General features: G+C 51.2%; 13 protein-coding genes across 13 annotated transcripts; 7 read left to right on the plus strand and 6 right to left on the minus strand.

The window, feature by feature from the left end:
• Positions 1–22: 22 nt before the first annotated feature.
• On the minus strand, positions 23–874 carry AUEXF2481DRAFT_85851 (uncharacterized protein; the record flags this gene model as incomplete). Its single annotated transcript, XM_013492167.1, has 3 exons — positions 23–420; positions 474–746; positions 802–874. The coding sequence occupies 3 exons, from the start codon at positions 872–874 to the stop codon at positions 326–328; spliced, it is 441 nt and encodes a 146-aa protein (XP_013347621.1). The 3' UTR covers positions 23–325.
• Positions 875–2,021: 1,147 nt separating this feature from the next.
• Positions 2,022–2,630, plus strand: AUEXF2481DRAFT_1812 (uncharacterized protein; the record flags this gene model as incomplete). Its single annotated transcript, XM_013491745.1, has 1 exon — positions 2,022–2,630. One exon carries the CDS (start codon positions 2,022–2,024, stop codon positions 2,628–2,630), a length of 609 nt encoding a protein of 202 aa, XP_013347199.1.
• A 439-nt stretch (positions 2,631–3,069) lies between these two features.
• Positions 3,070–4,485, minus strand: AUEXF2481DRAFT_45921 (uncharacterized protein; the record flags this gene model as incomplete). Its single annotated transcript, XM_013492085.1, has 1 exon — positions 3,070–4,485. The coding sequence occupies one exon, from the start codon at positions 4,483–4,485 to the stop codon at positions 3,070–3,072; it is 1,416 nt and encodes a 471-aa protein (XP_013347539.1).
• A 381-nt stretch (positions 4,486–4,866) lies between these two features.
• AUEXF2481DRAFT_388763 (uncharacterized protein) lies at positions 4,867–7,416 on the plus strand. The gene is made up of 3 exons (XM_013492267.1): positions 4,867–5,289; positions 5,472–7,188; positions 7,250–7,416. Exons 1-3 carry the CDS (start codon positions 5,248–5,250, stop codon positions 7,264–7,266), a joined length of 1,776 nt encoding a protein of 591 aa, XP_013347721.1. The 5' UTR covers positions 4,867–5,247; the 3' UTR covers positions 7,267–7,416.
• Positions 7,417–7,698: 282 nt separating this feature from the next.
• AUEXF2481DRAFT_1815 (uncharacterized protein) lies at positions 7,699–8,327 on the plus strand (the record flags this gene model as incomplete). Its single annotated transcript, XM_013491746.1, has 3 exons — positions 7,699–7,775; positions 7,930–8,113; positions 8,262–8,327. 3 exons carry the CDS (start codon positions 7,699–7,701, stop codon positions 8,325–8,327), a joined length of 327 nt encoding a protein of 108 aa, XP_013347200.1.
• Positions 8,328–8,804: 477 nt separating this feature from the next.
• Positions 8,805–9,160, minus strand: AUEXF2481DRAFT_62202 (uncharacterized protein; the record flags this gene model as incomplete). The annotated part of the gene is made up of 2 exons (XM_013492119.1): positions 8,805–8,968; positions 9,025–9,160. Coding segments are annotated over 2 exons (300 nt in total), but the record flags the coding sequence as incomplete, so codon positions are not given.
• A 927-nt stretch (positions 9,161–10,087) lies between these two features.
• Positions 10,088–10,642, minus strand: AUEXF2481DRAFT_26229 (uncharacterized protein; the record flags this gene model as incomplete). Its single annotated transcript, XM_013491894.1, has 1 exon — positions 10,088–10,642. The coding sequence occupies one exon, from the start codon at positions 10,640–10,642 to the stop codon at positions 10,088–10,090; it is 555 nt and encodes a 184-aa protein (XP_013347348.1).
• Positions 10,643–11,056: 414 nt separating this feature from the next.
• AUEXF2481DRAFT_388535 (uncharacterized protein) lies at positions 11,057–12,903 on the minus strand. The gene is made up of 3 exons (XM_013492268.1): positions 11,956–12,903; positions 11,789–11,894; positions 11,057–11,741 (listed from the first exon to the last, which is right to left on the minus strand). Exons 1-3 carry the CDS (start codon positions 12,635–12,637, stop codon positions 11,471–11,473), a joined length of 1,059 nt encoding a protein of 352 aa, XP_013347722.1. The 5' UTR covers positions 12,638–12,903; the 3' UTR covers positions 11,057–11,470.
• On the plus strand, positions 12,772–13,688 carry AUEXF2481DRAFT_36308 (uncharacterized protein). The gene is made up of 3 exons (XM_013492006.1): positions 12,772–12,936; positions 12,994–13,290; positions 13,348–13,688. The coding sequence occupies exons 2-3, from the start codon at positions 13,152–13,154 to the stop codon at positions 13,605–13,607; spliced, it is 399 nt and encodes a 132-aa protein (XP_013347460.1). The 5' UTR covers positions 12,772–12,936; positions 12,994–13,151; the 3' UTR covers positions 13,608–13,688.
• A 158-nt stretch (positions 13,689–13,846) lies between these two features.
• Positions 13,847–14,313, plus strand: AUEXF2481DRAFT_1818 (uncharacterized protein; the record flags this gene model as incomplete). Its single annotated transcript, XM_013491747.1, has 3 exons — positions 13,847–13,898; positions 13,952–14,074; positions 14,141–14,313. The coding sequence occupies 3 exons, from the start codon at positions 13,847–13,849 to the stop codon at positions 14,311–14,313; spliced, it is 348 nt and encodes a 115-aa protein (XP_013347201.1).
• Positions 14,314–14,574: 261 nt separating this feature from the next.
• AUEXF2481DRAFT_1819 (uncharacterized protein) lies at positions 14,575–16,191 on the minus strand (the record flags this gene model as incomplete). The annotated part of the gene is made up of 1 exon (XM_013491748.1): positions 14,575–16,191. One exon carries the CDS (start codon positions 16,189–16,191, stop codon positions 14,575–14,577), a length of 1,617 nt encoding a protein of 538 aa, XP_013347202.1.
• Positions 16,192–17,006: 815 nt separating this feature from the next.
• On the plus strand, positions 17,007–17,392 carry AUEXF2481DRAFT_1820 (uncharacterized protein; the record flags this gene model as incomplete). The annotated part of the gene is made up of 2 exons (XM_013491749.1): positions 17,007–17,072; positions 17,129–17,392. 2 exons carry the CDS (start codon positions 17,007–17,009, stop codon positions 17,390–17,392), a joined length of 330 nt encoding a protein of 109 aa, XP_013347203.1.
• Positions 17,393–18,163: 771 nt separating this feature from the next.
• Positions 18,164–19,388, plus strand: AUEXF2481DRAFT_72400 (uncharacterized protein). Its single transcript, XM_013492144.1, has 4 exons — positions 18,164–18,283; positions 18,338–18,808; positions 18,864–19,153; positions 19,204–19,388. Coding segments are annotated over exons 1-4 (780 nt in total). The 5' UTR covers positions 18,164–18,282; the 3' UTR covers positions 19,222–19,388.
• The last annotated feature ends 111 nt before the right edge of the window (positions 19,389–19,499 follow it).

The raw sequence follows: 19,499 nt of genomic DNA on the forward strand, positions 1-19,499 counted from the left end.
GGAGATGATGAGTAAGAAAGATGATAGGAGTATTGATTTGTAGAGTAGTGTCGAACTACCTTGCGACAAACACATTCGGCCTAGGGTGTTTCGCGCGGCTTCGATGCTGATTAATAGCGTCATTGAGCGACCCTGAACGCCACAAATTGTGGCTTGGTCTTCTTGCATGTGAAAGAAAACATCCCTCGCCGATCTGACCAAATTACTTTCGAGGTGTTACCAGGGTATCTCGTCTTTCCAAGCCGTAAACAACGCCGCCTTGCGCCAGAAAACCATTAATCGTGACACACATCATCATCTTAGGTGTTCGTCGGGTGCGAAGTTTTCAGGCACCCATCGTGTTGGGCGCGGCCTTGGTGGAACGACCTCTTCCAAGTACAGCCATGACAGCCAAGGCTGTTGTAACGGCAAACAAAACCCCTGCATAACATTGTCAACAAGGCGAAATTCCGAATACCGGTTGCAAGACTCACATTCAAATGCGGCAAAGACAGTGGCAGCCTTAGCAGAGCCGCAAGCCTTTCCAGCGCAGGTAGTAAGGTCCCCAAGGAAGACTGCTGCAGCGATGAATCCAGCGAACCAGAAGAGCATTGTCAAGCTCTCAACTCCACAGATGATCCATGGGTGGGCAAAGCGCTCGAGTTTCCAGGAGGTGAGACTGAGGTAGATCAAGGCGAGCAGCGTCCAGATTGAAGTGAAGACCAAGAAGTTGATCTCGGAGGGCGAATGGTTGTAGCTGCTAGCGACTTAAAGAAGGCTATCAGTGGATTGAAGCAATGGCATAGTCAAGAGTGCGCTCACCATAAGCACTTGTGCCGAGAACGAGGAGCGCAAGGATGAGCTGCGCGATGCGAATTGGAAGAACGAAGTTCATGTTGATGCAAATGCGGATGCTGCAGAGATGGTAACAGGTGATTGATATACGGTGGAGATGTGTTTGTATAGCAAGCAAAAGGTTGAGAAACAGGTGCAGGAGATGGCTCAAAGAAATATATAGTCGAGGAAGGAAGTACGCGCCACGCCACCAAGGAATGTGAGACGCAACGCGAACCAAGGAGACAAGAAAGATTAAAACAGGGTTCAGGCGCCCGGTGACGATGAGCATGACGGTGGGTCGCAGCCGGTGCGCATGACTCCTTTTCTACTGAACGGTCTCTCAGTCGCTCGAGCCCGTGTTTCCTGATATAGTTTCAGGGATTGGCGCTGGTGGAAGCAAAGGGCGCGTGAAACCGATTGCGTAGCAGTCGAAGGACCACTGGAAGTCTGGAAGTAGCAGTCAACATGTCGATCAGGACGCGTGAGATAGCTTCAGACATGACTTGGTCTGAGGAGCTTCCAGGAGGCCGCATTCCTTTTCCATCCCCTTTCATGCGCTATACCGTTGACTTGACACCAGAATTGCACATGCTGCATCAACGAGCGAGGTCGAGATGGTCCACTCTGACAAGCGTTGACGGGACGGCTCGGTCAAGCGAGTAAAAGAGGCTTTGGAAAAAGCAACCATCTTGGTGTGGAGATATGAACGACTGATCGCAAACGTCTTTCGATTCTTCTCTCCTCCAGCTTGCCGTACTCTGCACCAACGACAGACCGGTCGCAGGGAACCGTCACCAAAGCATTGCTCTGTCTACTCAAGAATCGCAGTCAGATACGTGACAGGATAGTCGGGAAGAGAACATCCCGAAAACGGATCGCGGACAGAATCCGGGGCACACCCCTCATCGAAGCGTCCCCGACTTTGCCCGCAGCGTTGGTAATCCTTCGCCGACATCCACTTCACCTCTGAGCGCATGCTATCGTGTCTTTGGTCACGTCCTACTGCAGAAATCGACTTGTCGTGAAGGTACCAGTATAAAACGGGCGAATACACGTGCCTGTCTACATTGCATCTTCACATCAACTCGACGCTCCAGATCGACATCCGCCGGTCGGAAATCGCCTGGGATCTTCACAACTCTACTGGCCCTCGAGGCAAGCAAGCGCAATAGCAGACATGACCTGAGGGCCCAACAGCGCCAGTCATGAACAGCAATCGTCCCTTCTTCTCCAACTTCTGGGCTGCCTTCCGCGCCCACTCTACCGCCCTTCCCAAGTCAAATTCGTCCATCTCCACCGCTTCTTCAGCCGCCGCCGTAGTCGGCTCTTCTCACACTCAGACCGTCTGGTCTTCAACTTCGACAAATCCTTCGCAATCCTCTCCCAACGCTGCTTCGGCTCCTCGCGCTATCCATTCGAAATCAGCCTCTTCCAACCAGTCCACCGTCACTCCTGTACAGCCCACACCCCTACACTCGACTTTATCTCCTCTACAACACAATGTCTCACCTCTTACCCACGCTCAGAGATCTCCTCCTTCTCCGGGCTTGGGCGTGAACTCGGCAGGTATGCCTGTATATGGCCCTCCGAATCGCCCACCACCGAGCTATCCTACAGCGTCCGAGGCTCGTCGAAATCGTAGAGGCTCGGACAGCAGCTCTGAAGGTGGCATGGGCTATAGAGACATTCTTGGTGCCGAGAAATGGTACATTGGCGGCAGGACCGCTGCAGGCGAAGAGAGATTCTATAAGCTCAGCATGGTACGTCGTGACACAAGTGCTGATCGCCTCAGCGCCGACAGACTGAGCCTTTGATTTTTGATACTTCCCAACGCTCGTTGCTTCTGCCTTGATTTGGGACGTTTGACTTGATGATTCGGCGTTCGTGGATGGCCTCATATATCGGGCAAAACTCATCAAATGGGCGGCTCTCTGCTTCTTCCAGCCTGTACAGTACTGCATTCATTCGAGCTGCCGGTGGCATCCCCGGCATGCACATATGACGGATGACTGCGCTTTCCTCTTCAGTGTCTGACTAGACGAGATGCTGAACCAGCACATATATCAACTAATAGACATGACCTTATGACATCTGCATACTCGATCCAGAGTCTAGTATACTGAAGCTAGGACTTCCTGCTATCTATGACAAACATTCGTTTCGTACCCCTACTGGCCTTGGTATTCCGATTCTTTTGTGACTCCTTGAACGCCCCTAACATGCAGTCGTCTCGCCCACGGCAATCCTGTAAACCTAGGCAGTGATCTCCATGGCATCGGGGTTGCCGTTCATGCCGCCCAGATCGACACCACCCTCGTCGCCAATGAATCTCTTCTCGAATTCGGAAACGAACTTCATGCTACGGTTGGGGTCGTAGAACAGCTCGAAGCTCCTTTGAACATCAGAGACTTCAATCTCCCTAGCCTTGCGCTTCTGTGCCAACAAGTGTGAGGTAGTAATGAGGTTGCTGGCGTATCTCAGACCAGTCTCCTGGCCAATCTTTGTGAGGAGAGCGAGAGCGTCGGCTGACACGTCTACTTCCTCCTCTTGTGCACGGATGCTCAGGATCTCTCTGATCTCGTCGGGCGAATATGCTTGAGTGCTGATGATGACGAGACGATCCAAGAAGTCCAGTGGCAGGCCGTGTGGGCTAACGTGGCTGGTACCGCGGATGCGTGTTTGGCCACGGTTGCTGGCCATGATGACGATGGGAGCCAACTCGTCCTCGAGAGCACGATTGATGAAGGAGAAGCACTCTGCGTCGAGCATGTGAACTTCGTCGATGAACAGGACACCCGGCACGATCTCAGCCTTGCCCTCTTCCTTCCACTCGGCAACCTTTGTGTTGATCTGCTCGCGAACTTCTGATCTGATCTCGCCAGTGTCGCCGCTGAACAGAGCGAGGAAGCCTTGGGTTCGAGAATTGATGACGTCGATTTCGTGGAGAGAGACGGTGTGTACGACCTCGCGACGCACCTGAAGCTCGCCGTCGGGGCATTGAACAAACTTTGTGTCGGGACCCATTGCGTCGTAATCGCGCGAGCGTGTGTATGACCGTCCGAGCTTGGTAATGCGACCAGAAGCCTTGTCGATGGAGATGATGTCGCCGGCCTGGACCTTTTCCTTGGTCATGCTGTCAATCATCTTTGTGCCCATGTCGTACAGAGTCTCCATGTCGGTTGTCTTGATGGTGAGCTTGCCCTGCTTGTTGCCGCCCGTGACGCTGCGATCGATCTGGATCTCGACGACCTCTCCCTCGATGACTTCCGACTCTTCCTTGATGCGAACTCCTATGCTCTTGCGGAAAGCCTGCTCCAGTGCCTCGGTCTTGCTCATCTCGAGCGAAAAGATCTCGCTGCTAGCGAGCATGGTGAACGGGACATCCTCACCCAATCCCTTGCTCATTCCAATGGCGATGGCCGTCTTTCCAGTAGAAGGAGGACCGGCGATCAGGACAGCTCTGCCTGCGATCTTGCCCTCGCGGGCCATCTGGAGAATGACAGCAGCTGCCTTACGGGCCTTTTGCTGGCCGACCAGACCTTCGGCGGCGGGCTTGGGGACCAGAGTATCCGGCTGCACACCCAAACCACGAACATGGGAGTGGGCGGCAATGAGGTTGAGGCCGCGCACCTCTTTCGATTCGGCAATGGTCGAGATTTGCGCCGCCATTGCAACTAGCCTTGTGGGGTCGTGTCGCGAAGAGGGTTGCGAGCTGGCGGTCGGATTCTAGGACGGACTCGTGGAAAGCAGGTGGTTAGATGGTGACAAAGTTTTGGTTGTGGGTGTGATTGTGATTGATGCGACAAGGCCAACAGCTGCTGCTGCTCTTCTGCGACGCTCCGCATCTTTCGCATCCACCTGTGCGGCTCAACCCGACACCGACATACAGCTTTGTCATTTATTCCACCACTTCACGCGCCACACCACCACTACTGCTAGCCTTCGCTTCACTCTACTTCAACCTCAAGAGCGATCACCTTTTGAAAGCATCAACTCTTTGCACATTACTCCCCACCACTCGAGGTCGTCGACCTGTGACTGACCGACCTGGCGCCGCCGTTCTTCCTCTGACCTCGACAAACGGCCCAAGCGCTATCAGATCGCCCAGTATTCTCTTTGCAATCGGTTGCCGTCATCGAACAAACTACCGCGCAATTCCCCTGCTTCTTCACTCAGAAGCGTCGAAAGCCAGCACCAGCTGCTGTGCAACAACGGCCAGGTACAGCTTCTCCGCGTCCAACGAACGCTTCCGCTTCAAGGGCCCGCTTTTTTTTGTTCCATGCCCACCCGGGTGCTCATGTTATCTTTCATGAGCTATAAAAACAGCTTCAATTGCTCTTAAGACTCAAATAACTGTCTGCTGTGTAAGTCGTTCTTTTTCGCCTTTCTTTCCGATTTCGTCCCATCGCATTGTGCTCACGCTCACCCCTTATGCCAACCACTTTCACTCCTTCACACGCTGCCTTCTTCCTGGTAAATATATATCTCACTGCACTTCCAATGATCCTTCACATTGTCCAACACATCGCAAACCTCAGTCCCATCTTTTCATCCACTTGTTTCACTTCCGTTGCTATCATCCTTCGGTTGCGATTAGCCGTACCGTCTCTCACTGCTCACACTGTCCCTCGATCCTCGTCACTAACTCTGTTCAGCTGGAAGGACTCGGCGCTATGAAGCGTTCATATTCTGGGCCCTCACCAGACCCGAGAGTCCTGCCAAGGAAGATCGGTCGATTTGACCAACATACTGCTTATGCAGCTAATCTAATTAATGGACACTCGACTGCGTCCAATCCAAGCTCAAGACGGTCGTCCACGTCTCAGGCCAATGGTCAGGATCAACCTGGATATACTACACCAGCACACACCATTGCAGGAGTTCCGAAAGCTCTTGAGAGCTTCATCCTAGCGATCTCCAAGCACAATCAAAGTGTCCAGCATCTGAGAAACACTCAGTCAGATTTCGATCAAATGCTTCCACGCTATACAGACTTTCCAGGTCTTGGAACACAAAAGACCAACAGACTGAGCCAAGCAAAGATGGATTTCGAAACGACAGAAGCCGAAACTGCTCAAGCTACAAAGCTTCTTATAGAGGTGTTGCAAGGCTACTTTCCAGAACAAGACTCGAAATCTCACCAACACCAAGATTGTATTTCTCGCTCAGAGTTCGAGAGCTTCAAGAAACATCACCACGAGAAAAATCATGGGATGGAGGTCAAAATTGCCGCAATGGAGGAAGACGCCGATACTGAATATCAGTACGCTAAGAAGTCAGAACAGCGTATCACCCAGCTCGAAGAACGCATGACCAAACTCGAAGATCTTGACCGGAAAACGATTTCAACTGTGCAATCAGCCGTGGATACCAATAAGTCGCTATGCGAACAATTCTCAAAAGAAAAAACTAGTTGCAGAACTCGTTGTTCTGATCTAGAACGCGACATGGGCAAAATTCGGAACACACATAGAGAGGTTCCACAGGCCGTGGATACTGTTCGATCGAGTATCGATCAGCAGAAGATTCAAACAAAGCATGAAGAGATTTCTCGGAGAATTGACTTGAATGAGTCTAAGCTCGAAACATTGCGGCAGAAGCTAGACGTCGATATCGCCACTAAGATCAAACAGAATTCGGAAACCACGCAGGACCTGAGAGATCGAGTCGAGAAGTTCGGCCCTTCTAACACTCCGGTTACCGCTCCTGCCCCGTCCGATCTTAGAAACATCATATCAAGACTTGCTTCACACGATCGGGCAATCGAAAGGTTAGGCTTCGAATTTAAGGAGAAAGACGACATTCTCGTCGAGCAGCTAGATGAAGCACAAACTGGTATCGATAATCTTCAACTTAAAATGGTCAAGCTACAGTCACAAATAGTCAAGGCACAAACAAGCACTAGTCTTGAAGAGGACCTTGAAACTCTTCTGGCTTGGAAAGATCTAAAGATAAAGCTGAACGACTACGGATTGCGCATCACTGCTCTGGATGAAGTCACATCGCAACTGAAGGAATCCAATCTGAGTATCAAGAGGGAATTGGAGGCTTCAAAAGACGAAGTCAAGCAGGGGACAATGCTTCCAGCAGACCTCAAGCCCCAATTTGACCATATTACGCAGACGCTGGAAAACCACGTGGATTTGCTTCAGAGACATGAGACGCGCTTAAATTCTGTCACCACGGACGAATTATTCAGGATGATGGAAAATCAATGGCGGACGGCCTACGGAGTTCCTGAGCAATTGAGAGGACTCATTGGTCGCCAGACCGAACTAAAGTCGGTCATCATGAAGTCCTACAACGAGCTGAGTAAAAGAGTCTTGGCCGTTGAGGGCAAAGCGACTAGTACCGACCATCGACTGGAGCAACGTGAGTGATGGCATCATTGGCTACCGACTCTGGAATATTGCTGACCTTTGCCGCCTAGTAGTTATGAGAACCGTGTGATAGATTGCCATACCAAGTCAGACACATCGTCTTCCAGAAGAGGAATAGCTTCACGTCAACACGGCGATTGTTATTATTTTCGGAGCAGTATACCCAGCAGAGCCAGTGGGCTCGAGATGTAGCATAGCAGCACACTTGAATTATCGCAGAAGTCGATATTGTACTTTCCAAGATGCCGCCTGAGCATCAGAGCAATCACGTCATTGTGATATGAGAGGAGTAACGCCAGAATGAGAATTAGGGACAATTAAGCGGAATATAAGCAAAGTAGATGGTTGATTGCAGTCCGTACAGCACCAGATGCGGGTGTTCTTGGCATTCTCTTACATCGCGAAAGTCGTCTTTGCAGCGGCGGCATCGAATAGTCTCCGCAAAGAAAGCCTCGTCCTCGACGACACGCAATTTACGACCCAACACACGACAAAATCCACCATGGTTCTCAAGATCCGTCTCGCGCGCTTCGGCAAGCGTCATGCGCCCTTTTACAACATCGTCGTCGCTCACGCCCGGTACGCCTATACCTTCTTAAACCCGCCTACACCACATCTCACGCCTACACTGTTCCCTCTTCGCATTTCCGTCCCACGTCCCTGAAAGCGAACCGAGAGACGAGAAAGATAATAAAAGACACCACAAGTCCTGACAAGAGAACCCACAATACAGAACCGCACGCGGCAGCAAGCCTCTCGAAGTCCTAGGCACATATGATCCCATCCCTAAAACCCCCACCGACGGCAACGAGGCGGCAAAGAAGTTCAAGGATATCAAGCTTGACATTGATCGCGCAAAGTACTGGTTGGGTGTTGGTGCTCAACCGAGTGATCCTGCTTGGAGGTTGCTTAGCATGGTGAGTTTCTATTCCGGCAGTGATGCGCGCCGCAAGAGGAGGAAGACACAGATGTGTGCACACAGGGGCATGGAGTACTTTCAAAGGCGTGGCGGAACAAGAGGAGCTGGCGTCGGAAGGGCCTTTGCTAACGTGGAATATCTTACAGATTGGCCTCATGGAGCCCAAATACAGGCTAGGACAAGAGCTCAAGCAGGAGGGTGCTAGCTCATAGATCGCGTAGTCCATGTTTCGCGTCTACTCTGCACGATTGATAAAGAAGATATACCTGCTGGGTTTGCATGGCTAGGGGCGTTATGGTGTTATTTTGATGGACAAGATGTAGCGGTAACGCTCGAGTATGAGCAAATCGACCGTCTCTCGGGTGTAGGCTACTATATTGAACAAAGGCAGAGACTGCCACGTTGATTGCACAATGATTTTGAAAGTTGATAATGCATGAAGGCCTTGTGCCATTCATATTTGATTCATGTGATTTGATAGACATTCCTTCATCTGAAAGAGGAGCATTTCCCTTTGCTCGTTACCCATGTACCAAGATAACTCCGTGTCCCATGTCCCAGTGGCTGCATCGATGGCAAGCTCACGTAACCTCGCGCCGGTCGAGTGTAAGAAAAGCAAAGTAAAAGCAGTCGATGAAGTTCATGAAGAGAAGAGAACCAGCGGCAGAAGCCAGGTTGCGTGGCGGCATTTAACCGCCGAAACCGTAGAGGGTTCTGCCCTGGCGCTTGAGGGCGTAGACAACGTCGAGGGAGGTGACGGTCTTGCGCTTGGCGTGCTCAGTGTAGGTAACAGCGTCACGGATCACGCCCTCGAGGAAGGTCTTGAGGACACCACGGGTCTCTTCGTAGATCACTGATGAAACGGTTAGCATGATGTTTGACAAGACATGAAGAATGATGGATGCTTACTGGCAGAAATACGCTTGACACCGCCACGACGAGCGAGACGACGAATAGCGGGCTTGGTGATACCCTGGATGTTGTCACGCAAGATCTTGCGGTGACGCTTAGCGCCACCCTTTCCGAGACCCTTGCCACCCTTGCCACCTGTGATAGTATGTTAGTACAAGTTGATGAGAAGTGATGGATGACGTGAAGTGGTGTTGATGAAAGCCGACGCGACGACGCGTCTTCGCGATCTGGAGCGAGGGCAGCGGCGGCGTAGTGAAGAAGGAGGAGACTGTGTTATGGAGTCGATAGTACTTACGACCAGACATTGTGATGAAGTTGTTGAGTTAAAGGAGTTGTTTTGGATAGATGATGTTGTCTGACGACTTGTGGATGGTATGCGAAAGTAGCGGTGCTGAGAGATAAAGAGAGAAGGTGGGGGCGGCGGGCTTATAAGGAAAGCGAGGCAGCTGCAAGATCACTGGAAAAACAGGCAAGCGCGACGCGGTGATCTAAACACCCGCTTGACCAACCCGCTTTCTGACACTTTCAAACCCTCATTTCTTTGCCAGCCGAACAGCCTCTTCTTACAACCGGGTAAACCTCGGTTGGGCTTCGCTGGGCTTTGAAACGGTCGCTAGCTTCGAGTGTGATCATGGCGACTGATGCTTAAATCAAAGATCTCGTCCTCTTATCTATCTTCTGGCTGCTGATTTCTACCACACTAATGGCAGGGGGCAACACCTCATACATTTGCAGTGATCAGGCCGCGAAGCGCCGTCTTAACGACTCCTTGCGTCGTATTCATACGCCTCTCTACGATGTATTCCTGCTCTGGGTCAATAATGGAAGAGAGTGGAAGTGACACACTGTCTGCATTCTGGAAAGACGAATTGAACTGATTCGGGAAAAAAACGTCTCTCGATTGTACATACTGACTAACGTGTAGGCAAGTCGGCAATAATGGAACTCATGACGAAGAACTAGGTATTCTACCAGTCACCGAGCAACCACAGATCGCAACCCGTATCGCAATCGTTCATTAGAAACATACACGACTTTGTCTAAGTCATTCCCAGCATGTTCACTGTCTATCGCTAGAAAGCAGGTCTCGGACATGGTTGACCACGAGCATTACACTGTCTCCCATCGTCGGCCTAGCGTCCAAATCTCTCTTCTTGCGATTCTTGGACTCCTGGTTGGCATCGCGATCAGTGTGGTGCGACCGATTTGTATGCGAACGACTCGACTCGTGTGATCTTGTTGAGTGATGCGATCGATGTGAATCTGTCGACCAGGTTGACTTGTGTGAATGTGTAGAGCGGAAGCTTGCTTCGCTGCGTCTCTGGTCCAAGCTGGGTCGGAGTTGCTGACCATAATACGACTCGCCTGGTGGTTGCACATACGAAGACATTGCCGGGTAGACAGGATGTTGATTCTGCATAGACTCTGGGCCCGCATATCTTGACTGTAGGTAATGCTGATCTTCAGGTGGATATTGCTGTGTGGGTGGTGCTGGTTGTCGCATTTGCTGCTGAGCTTGCTGGTTTGGCATGTATTGATGACTGTGCGGCTCTGGGGCGGTATAGCACGGTACGTCTGGCGCCTCGTTGTCTGGATGTTGCGCGAAAGTAGTCATGACTGGAGTATAGTTATGAGATACCGGGTTTGGTAGAGCGCTGGGTTCTACTATGTGAGGCGTCGACGAGGCCACGCTGATAGATCTAGGTGGAATGATGATTCTAGGTTATCTTGAGTTAGGGCAAAGGATGAGCTTTGAGCCTGAGCAGTTTGGCAACATTCAGGCATCTTTATATCATGCTGTATCAATGTGGTAGGCACGCACGCCAAGACGGGATGGTCAGGATGAGCTCAATTCTCACCGCATGACATGACCATCATCGCCCGTTCTGTCAACCGGCAGATGGAACAGCAGGCTGTGAGCAAACTGCTTCGCCATCAACAGCGCTCAGCATGAATGCAGTGAAAAGATTGCAGGTACGAGAATGCACTTGGCGACTTGTCATAATTCTCATTGGGTAACAACATGAGGAAGTGATCGGTCAATCGGGACGGGTTCAGGCAAGCGATGAATTGCCAAAGTCGTACAGCCAAGCAGTGTCAACATCGCACGCTTGTACCATTGCACCAAGAACTTCAAGCCGCTTTCCTCTCCGTGTAGGAGTGCTGCTCGAAACCTGTAAGGACGGGCAAGGCTTAGCAAAAAAACATTGTATGCATGTGACCCTTGATGCATTTCCTTGAGACTGTCCCCGTCACTTTCGTACCAAACGAGCATGGAAGACACTCATGATGTGGCCAGGCTTCAACATCAACCCCTATATACGGGACGGAGTAGGTCAGTGCAGTAACGATGTCATGCACCCGGTCATCTCACTAACACTCTCATTATGAACACTGAGAGGGGCCTCCGAGAATCTGCGCGGGAGACAGTCGCATCCTACTGTTATGCCTGCATGGTCCCCAGTGGTCTTCGGGCAAGCAAGCAAGCTGGCTCGGATCCTTCGTCATCCTCAGGGTCCTTGTACCAACCACCATCTACAAGGACCTTCTCGGTTTCCATCCATTTCTTGATCTTATCTGGATGCGTATGCTTGAAGTCTAAGTCTGCTAGGCGAATGTCGGCTGTATCTCCAAATGCGTCTAGTGAGCCTCTGATGAATAGCACACAGTCACGAAGTGTCATGGCTTTTGAGTAGTCGTCCGATACTTCTTCGCTACTTTTTGTTAGAGGCGTTAGGATATCTGACATTGGATAACTTACGCGCTCGTGCTCAGAATTCCACGCTCATCAAATTGTGCTTGATACTTGCGAAGATCTTTCAATACCCTATAACCTTCCTCAGCAAGGAAACTGACAGCTTTCTCCACTAAAGTCTCGAGGTCAATACATCGGCAACATTATGAGCGATCTTGTATCCACGAGCTTACCTGATGCATCGGATATTCCACTAGCTTGTGACTTGATGATACTCTCGAAAGCTCTCTGGCGTTCCCTGACGTCGTCATCGACAAGGCTAAGGGGACAGAATCCACCTGAGTTCGGCATCACGGCACCTTGAGACTTCGCATGGGCTCTCTGCAATCTCAAAGCACAGGTCCGGCATCTGATTGAGTCTTCGGGTGCATCAGGCGACTGCAGTAGCCATTTAGGCTTAATCTCGAACAGGTACTCGCCATCCCGAGCAGTCATGTCGGTCATCAGCAAGCCGAACTTATCAAGAGCCAGTCGGTCACCATGTCGTAAGCTTTTCCGAAGCTTCGTGTCTTCATGCACCTCAAGTTCTTTGTTGAGATTTTGAATAAGCGCTCCATCCAATGCAATCAATTCTTGCTCGACAAGATTCTCGGGTCGGAATAATGGTACGAAAGTCTGTTGGAATGTTGCAAATTGAGACTTTGTGGATTGGATGAACGATTTGTCTTTCCTCAATCGCAGAAGTCTGGATCGGGCACTCTGAGGTACTGCTCCGTTGGTGGTTGGTCTGAAGGAGTAAACAATGTTCGCATTTCCCTCCGCGAGATACACTAATGTGGCAAACTTGTATGGGCCATCTTGCTCCGCCAGACTGATACGCTCGTGTGGTAGGCTTGAGTATACTACGCTTGTCATTGTGTCGTTTAGCAAGGGTAGTTGTATTGTGTTTGGATCACAAAAAAGACGAGACCTTCGCCAGGGCCGAGGATGTTGCGAATCTCCAGATCTCCAAATTCACTGCTTCTCCAACTTTGTCGCTCATCGTGCGCAATCATGCATCTGCGCTCGAAAGTGATTTTTCTCATAATCAAGTTCTCGACGACCTCGAGTGACTTGAAATGCGCGCTAGTAGCGAGGTCGAGAGAGCTTTAGTTGCAGGTCTTGCTAACGGCAGTTCGCGCGCCTTGAACATCTACAGCGCCATATCCGGACTCGTAAGCAACATGCGACAACTGCAACTACATGTGCTCGGATCTGATTCCTGTTGGAAGATGCCAAGGAGAAACCATTTCTATGTCCATGTGGTCGTTCATTCACCAGAGTCGATTTTCTGAAGCGGCATAATCGACTCTCGCATGCGTTGAAGCGCAGTCCTCGATTGACCACTACACTGTTGCACGTGACGCATGCGCTTAGTTTACCTGTCAATATGAGCGTTCAGTACGTCTCACGTAGTCAGATGTTCTTCTGGAGCTGTCAGCACTCCCTTTCTGGTTTGGAGAGTGCGGTGTTCTTGTTCAAGTGGCTCCAGTCTGTGGCAGCCACGGTGAGCGACGACCCATTTACAGGTATGCTCTTGTACTTCTCCCTCCTGGCCACGGATATAGACGCTAAGACAGTAATAGCACATGAGACTAACATCTTGGACTGGGTTCGTGCGCTAGTCGAGGAGACTCGTGAGTCAGTTGACTTGGAAGAAATGATAGTCCATTCGTATGTGGAAAGTTCTGCTTTACAATCCTCTCAACTATGCGCAATTGTGCTGAGAATATGGTCACGGGTTTTCGGCGGCAACATGATGTGGGCGATTATCAGTCAGATTGGGGCTGCTCTTGAACAATTGGCAGAGCTGATAGAAGCTGAAAGTCGGTTGGCTGTGCAGTAAAATACAACTTTTCGAATCAGAGCAATTCAAATAGAATCCATGATAGACCATGCTAGTCACTATGCAAGTAATCGAGGACAGAAGTATCAAGAATTTCGGTAAATGATCTTTCCAATGTAGAAGACAAATTGCAGGTGTTCTGGAGAGGCTCGCTGCGCCGAAGTCTCCACAAGACTCAGCGTCATCGTGCCAGACCTTTCCAGCACTGAAACATACCACATCAACAACAAACCAAAAACATGGCAGATAGTCAATTATCCAATCTTTCTACACCCCCAGCATGTATCGCAGGTCAGTGCATGGTGAGAACATCTCTTTGAAATGGTCGCGTTGACAACATTCAGACTTCTGCCTCATACCGCTGGGCACACCCACCGCATCCGTGTCTAAAGAGGTCTCTCAAGTTCAGCGACTACTCAAGAAGAGCGGCCTTGTCTATCACATGCATTCAGCTGGAACGACGGTCGGTAAGTCTTGTTCGCCGATATCACGCATTAGATACCGTGTCAAGCAGCTAAAGTAGTGATCAACAGAGGGTCCTTGGGACGATGTCATGCGCGTGATCGGCCAAGCACACACGCTACTTCACGAAAATGGAGTCGTCAGAATCCAGAGCGATATCAGGGTCGGATCAAGGACAGACAAGAAGCAGACAGCAGAGGACAAGGTTGCTGCAGTCAACGCCATCTTGGACAAGGACGAGTAGACCGATTTCTTGATGCGATATCACACATCGACGGAAGTAGCACGAATATCAAAGTTTATGAATATGGAATGAGAAGTTTGTATGACTCGTTATCAAAGACTCAAAACTGAAAGCTTTTAAAACACACACTGGCTGTGAATCGTGTGAAACAACCAAATTTGTAAATGCAACCCAATACTCCACGCTTCGTCAAGGTAGTATACTAATACAGATGACCTCCATGATAGACGGTCAGAATGCGATGGGAAAAAATGAGAACAATCATGCAGCGTAAGCAGGAGGTGGATGTTCCAGCTCCTCGGATTGATGCCAGAAGCCACCGCCAGTGGCCTTTTCTTCTTGCACGCGACGTGTCACTTCGGCAGCCATCTTCATCATCCAAGCCTGCTCCAAGATGCCACCAGTAGAGCCCTCGGAGTTGAAGCGTAGCCGTGAAGCAGAAGAGGAGCGGGCTGCGAAATCGGCCTTCTTCTTCTCTTGGAATAGAGGCTGTGTCTGTATAGTAGACAAGGCAGGACGTTGGGGTTTAGATGCCGGCGTCGGCGTCTGAGCTCCAGAAGATGGTTTTGACTGTTCTTGGGAAGCAGAAAATCGAACGTGAGAAGACGGTGTCTTTTGAGTAGCCTCAACCTCAAGCTTTGGAAGGCGACGAGGAGATTGAGGAGGTTCGGTGAGAGTGATGCTAGGAGCGGATAGGTCCTCGCTGTCATTGGTCGCGACACTGTCGGTATCGTTGGTGTTGTCTTCTGGAGCAGTCTTACGCAAGTTGACGACTCTGTTCTTTCTCTTCTTAGCGGCGTGGGCTCTTGATCTGGTAGTGCCCATTGAGTAAACGGTCGATGATGTAGATTGGCTGGCGAGGGATGGTCTGCTAGAATGTGTCGGTGCGTCGGAAACATCGGATGAGGCTGAAGACCACGACTTGGGTGTCCCGATGGACGAGTGTATGCGAGATAATGGGTTCGGGCGAGCGAGCGGCGTAGCGGCGGTGGACGAGTCCTGGGATTCTTTGGAGCTGGCCCAGGCACGGAAGACAGTGTCACGTATGGCGGGGGTGAAGAGCGAAAGGGTCTGTTGTGACTCGCTCAATGCAGCGAGACGTAGCAAGTTCTTTTGTGAGAAGGAGGCATAGGTTTCGGAAGAAGAGTCGAGAGAGAAGGGCGAGGGGTCGAAGGAATCGGCCCATGAATCGGTAGGGTCCTGCGGTGGGCTTGCCAGGGGGTCGATGGGTCGTTCTGAAGCGTCCGTGGGCGCCTTTGCCTCATCGTCTTGGGCCTGGCTGTATTCCGGCACAAAGGCACGCAATGACAGGCGATGAATGATGGCGGGGAGATCGTCCATGAACAAGACACGCAACTGTGCTTCGATCTCCTTCTGCAAGTAGTTGCGAACGAAGGGGATCGAGTCAAAGGTGGACGAGACCTTGAGGGACTCGAGAGGGTCATTGCGGAAGACGAGGGTGATGCCCTTTTGGCGCGAAAAGACGAGGATGACGAAGCCTGATAAGCGGATATCAGACAGGGTGATCTGAATGGGGATGGTGAGACCCGAGGCAGCGGCCAGAGGCTGAGGCGATGCGAAGGCAGGCTTTGTGGATAACGAAGTGTTTAGCGGGTTTGCCTGGACGCGGGTCTTGAGAGTTAGGTAAGCATCGCCGGCGTAGGACATTTTGAAGATTCCGCGGAAGCGGTCCTCAGCCAGATCGCCAATTTCGAGGATTTCGAGCTCGGGCGGCACCGAGCCCAGGTTCAGCTCATTGACGATGATGTCGTCGACAATGATGGGAGGTTTTGGAGATTTGTTCAGCGCTGCGGTGAGCATGTCGCGGGCGCGCGACGTGTCGCCTATCAGCGGGGACCAGTTGAAGTTGAAGGCCATTTTGGTCGTGGGTCGCAGGACTACAGTGTCGTGGTCGCGTGCCGGCGCATCGAAGGGAAGGGATGCAAAATGCTGGACCCAGAGGTGCGTCTATCTAGAGTGCGGCAAGCTTTGCAGGAGAAGAGGAGTTCCAGAGCGCAGAGTGGGTTCAGTAAAATACACAGAGGTTGTTTATGTATGGCGGTTGCAGAGGCTTTGTGTTGATGGAAAGCAAAAAGCAACGGGCTGGTGGTCGACGACGACGACGACAGTTTCAAGGATTTGCGATTTGCGGACGGATTCGCGCCTTCCGTCTCCAGCCGTTCGTCTTTCGTCATGCGCATCCTGCACCTCGACCTGCACAATCTCCTTGATGCTCATCCTCAACCTTCGCACCATTTCCCGTAGATGAATAACTTTACATGTATCCAAGTACCGTGTGATTCCGCTCGTCCATCCATGACACAGGAACATTCCCCTTCCATGACCGTTCCATACATTTGTCGTGTACAGGCCTACAGATAGATGTGTACCTCTAGACTGGCACTTTACCGGGCAGTCGGTGGAATACGTTCGCATGTGAAAGGCGTGCCGTACTCGACTATCATCCCATGGAGAGAATCGTCTCATGATTCAGGCCCGGGTCTCGTGCTTGCTATTGTATGTCCCTTGGTCGGGGTAGAGTCTGTGTCGGGGCAGACTCTCGGTCCGCAATACTCCGCGTGTGGAGAAGGAGCCAACGTGCAACCTCGAGCCCACCAGCTTCAACTCCCCTACCAGCTAGACCCTATTTGACACCACTAGACAACAGGCATCTGCTCGGCAACATCGCAATCATGCTGGACGAACGCGAGTTGGCCATCAACCCTGTCGTGCAGGAAAGCATGATGCACAATGCGAGAGTAAGCCTTCACACACCTGTCCACATCAATGACCGTCCCACCTGACCCTTCACCAGACTGTCTCCAACATCCGCTCCCTGACTGCCTCCCTCTTTGGCGTCGCTGCTGGCACTCTCGGTCTCGAGTCTTTTCCCGGCTTTCTCTTCTATGCTCTCGGCTCTCTGCTTGTCTCCCTCCTCATCTTCTCCTTCCGCGCCAATGTCCTAGCAAAGTCCTACTTCCACTCGCCCATCGCTGACCTGTGGATCGGCGACCTCTTTGGAGGCCTCATGAGCTTTGTGCTTACCTGGACTCTCTTCTACGGTCTCGTTCGCGCATGATGCCCCGTTCTCGGTCGCCGACACCTCTACCATTCTGTTCCAAGACCGTACAACGTCCATTGTCCAACCGAAACCATGCCCTCGCCCGGCATGATCTATGTATCTGAGGGAACACCTGTACCACAAAACATCTTGCGCCGTTCACGCAACACATGCCACGAAAGCTACGCCCATTTAAACACGACGCGCTACGTTCCAACCCGAACCATTATCTGTGTCAGATACTGTATCAAATCTACTGTCACAAACAAGGCCAGATACACGGAGATTGCAGCCAGGTAGTCTTGTTGAATGCCACGCCCTCGTCGAGTCTGTAGCCTTGGGATTCCTAGGAGAAATGCGGCTGATGAGGCTGTTGTTGGGCTTCGTAGGAGCTGCGAGCAACAAAACAAAAGATTTGACGAAGTCTTTTGGAGAACAAGGCTTGCAAAGATTGGAGGAGATGGTCAAGTTTACATAGATGTTGTTAAAATCAAGATTCAATATGATTCCGGCCATGCGTCTTGCCTGTTGATATAGAGGTTCACTCACATAACTCGTGGTGACCTGAATGACTTGTATTGTTCATCAGAGTATCCAAAAGCTGTGCCGAATCAAAAGCGAAGGCAGAAGATTCGTGATCGGTTAATACAGCAGGTAAGAAATGTCGCGGTACGGTGAAGTCATGACAGCCAGATCGGGCCAAGATTCGCAACGCGTCTTTCGTGGACGCGAGCGACGCGCGCTAGCTTTCTTCACAGCCAAACAATGCCACTGCGCTCTTCCTCTACTGCCTTCCACCTCGCAAACACTCCCGTATCCTCACCATCCAATTCACTTGACCAGACCACTTGTCTGTCGGTTTCTCACTCAACCTACACCAATCTCCTTCTCATCCACCACACATCAACAGTAAGAAAGCCTTCCGCCGCTCATCATGACACTTGGAAACTCACATGTGCGCAGTGCTTGAGGCACGTCTCGAACAGGCCAACCTCCTGAAGAAGGTCGTTGAGGCGATCAAGGACCTCGTCCAAGATTGCAACTTCGAATGCAACGACTCCGGTGTCGGTCTCCAAGCCATGGACAACTCCCACGTCGCCCTCGTCTCCATGTTGCTCAAGGCCGATTCCTTCTCTCCCTTCAGATGCGATCGCAACATCGCCCTCGGCATCAACCTCGTCTCTCTCCAGAAGGTCCTCCGCGCTGCTCAGGACAAGGATATTCTGACCCTCAAGGCCGAGGACTCGCCTGACGTTGTCAACCTTGTCTTCGAGAGCTCCGAGAGCGACAGAATCAGCGAGTACGACATCAAGTTGATGGACATTGACCAAGAGCACCTTGGTATTCCCGACACCGACTACGCCGCCTCCATCACTCTGCCCTCGGCCGAGCTTCAGCGCATTTGCAGAGATCTCTCTGCTCTCTCAGAGTCTGGTAAGTCTCGCTGATCAAACTACTTGCAAAGTCTTTTCTGACATGGTCTCATCAGTCAACATCGAGTGCACAAAAGAAGGCGTCAAGTTCGGCTGTACCGGTGACATTGGTTCCGGTTCCGTTACTCTCCGCCAGCACACCAACGTCGAGAAGGAGGACCTGAATGTCGACATCCAGCTGTCAGAGCCCGTCTCGCTCACCTTCTCGCTCAAGTACCTCGTCAACTTCTGCAAGGCCAGCGGTCTCTCAAGCAGAGTCAAGCTCTGCCTTTCGACCGATGTGCCACTCATGGTCGAGTATTCGCTGGCAAACAACAGTTACCTCAGATTCTACCTCGCCCCCAAGGTAAGACAAGCTGCCAACATTGGCCATATGCACAAGCTAACAAATCATAGATTGGTGATGAGGAGTAGATGCGTAGCACAAAGAAAGAAAGAGCATGATTACGGCATGACATGGTGTTTCTGGAGTTTTGATGATTTGCTTTGGGGAGAGGGTTGCCCTGCTAGTGGCATCAGCGTGAGGTTTAGATCGGACGGCCGATTTTGTCATTATACCAATTCAAATAAGATACTTTCACCACCCAGACTTTGCTTTTCTTGTAACCCTTGTGATGACCATGATTCTTGGCGACCCTGGCCGATCCCCACACCACGTCACGCAGCCTTATCTCTTGTCTTCTGTTTTTGTG

Source organism: Aureobasidium subglaciale (genome assembly GCF_000721755.1).
Source record: "Aureobasidium subglaciale EXF-2481 unplaced genomic scaffold scaffold_2, whole genome shotgun sequence".
NCBI lineage: Eukaryota > Fungi > Ascomycota > Dothideomycetes > Dothideales > Saccotheciaceae > Aureobasidium > Aureobasidium subglaciale.

Bases quoted from the DNA above. Each gene is read 5' to 3' on its own strand.
- AUEXF2481DRAFT_388763 (XM_013492267.1), top strand. From the start codon at position 5,248: ATGCCAACCACTTTCACTCCTTCACACGCTGCCTTCTTCCTG. The intron at 5,290-5,471 runs GTAAATATATAT...AACTCTGTTCAG, and splicing joins CACACGCTGCCTTCTTCCTG to CTGGAAGGACTCGGCGCTAT.
- AUEXF2481DRAFT_388535 (XM_013492268.1), bottom strand. From the start codon at position 12,637: ATGACAAGCGTAGTATACTCAAGCCTACCACACGAGCGTATCAGTCTG. The intron at 11,895-11,955 runs GTAAGCTCGTGG...TCGAGACTTTAG, and splicing joins TGGAATATCCGATGCATCAG to TGGAGAAAGCTGTCAGTTTC. The intron at 11,742-11,788 runs GTAAGTTATCCA...AACAAAAAGTAG, and splicing joins GGAATTCTGAGCACGAGCGC to CGAAGAAGTATCGGACGACT.
- AUEXF2481DRAFT_36308 (XM_013492006.1), top strand. From the start codon at position 13,152: ATGAGCGTTCAGTACGTCTCACGTAGTCAGATGTTCTTCTGGAGCTGT. The intron at 13,291-13,347 runs GTATGCTCTTGT...AGACAGTAATAG, and splicing joins GAGCGACGACCCATTTACAG to CACATGAGACTAACATCTTG.
- AUEXF2481DRAFT_72400 (XM_013492144.1), top strand. The intron at 18,809-18,863 runs GTAAGTCTCGCT...TGGTCTCATCAG, and splicing joins CTCTGCTCTCTCAGAGTCTG to TCAACATCGAGTGCACAAAA.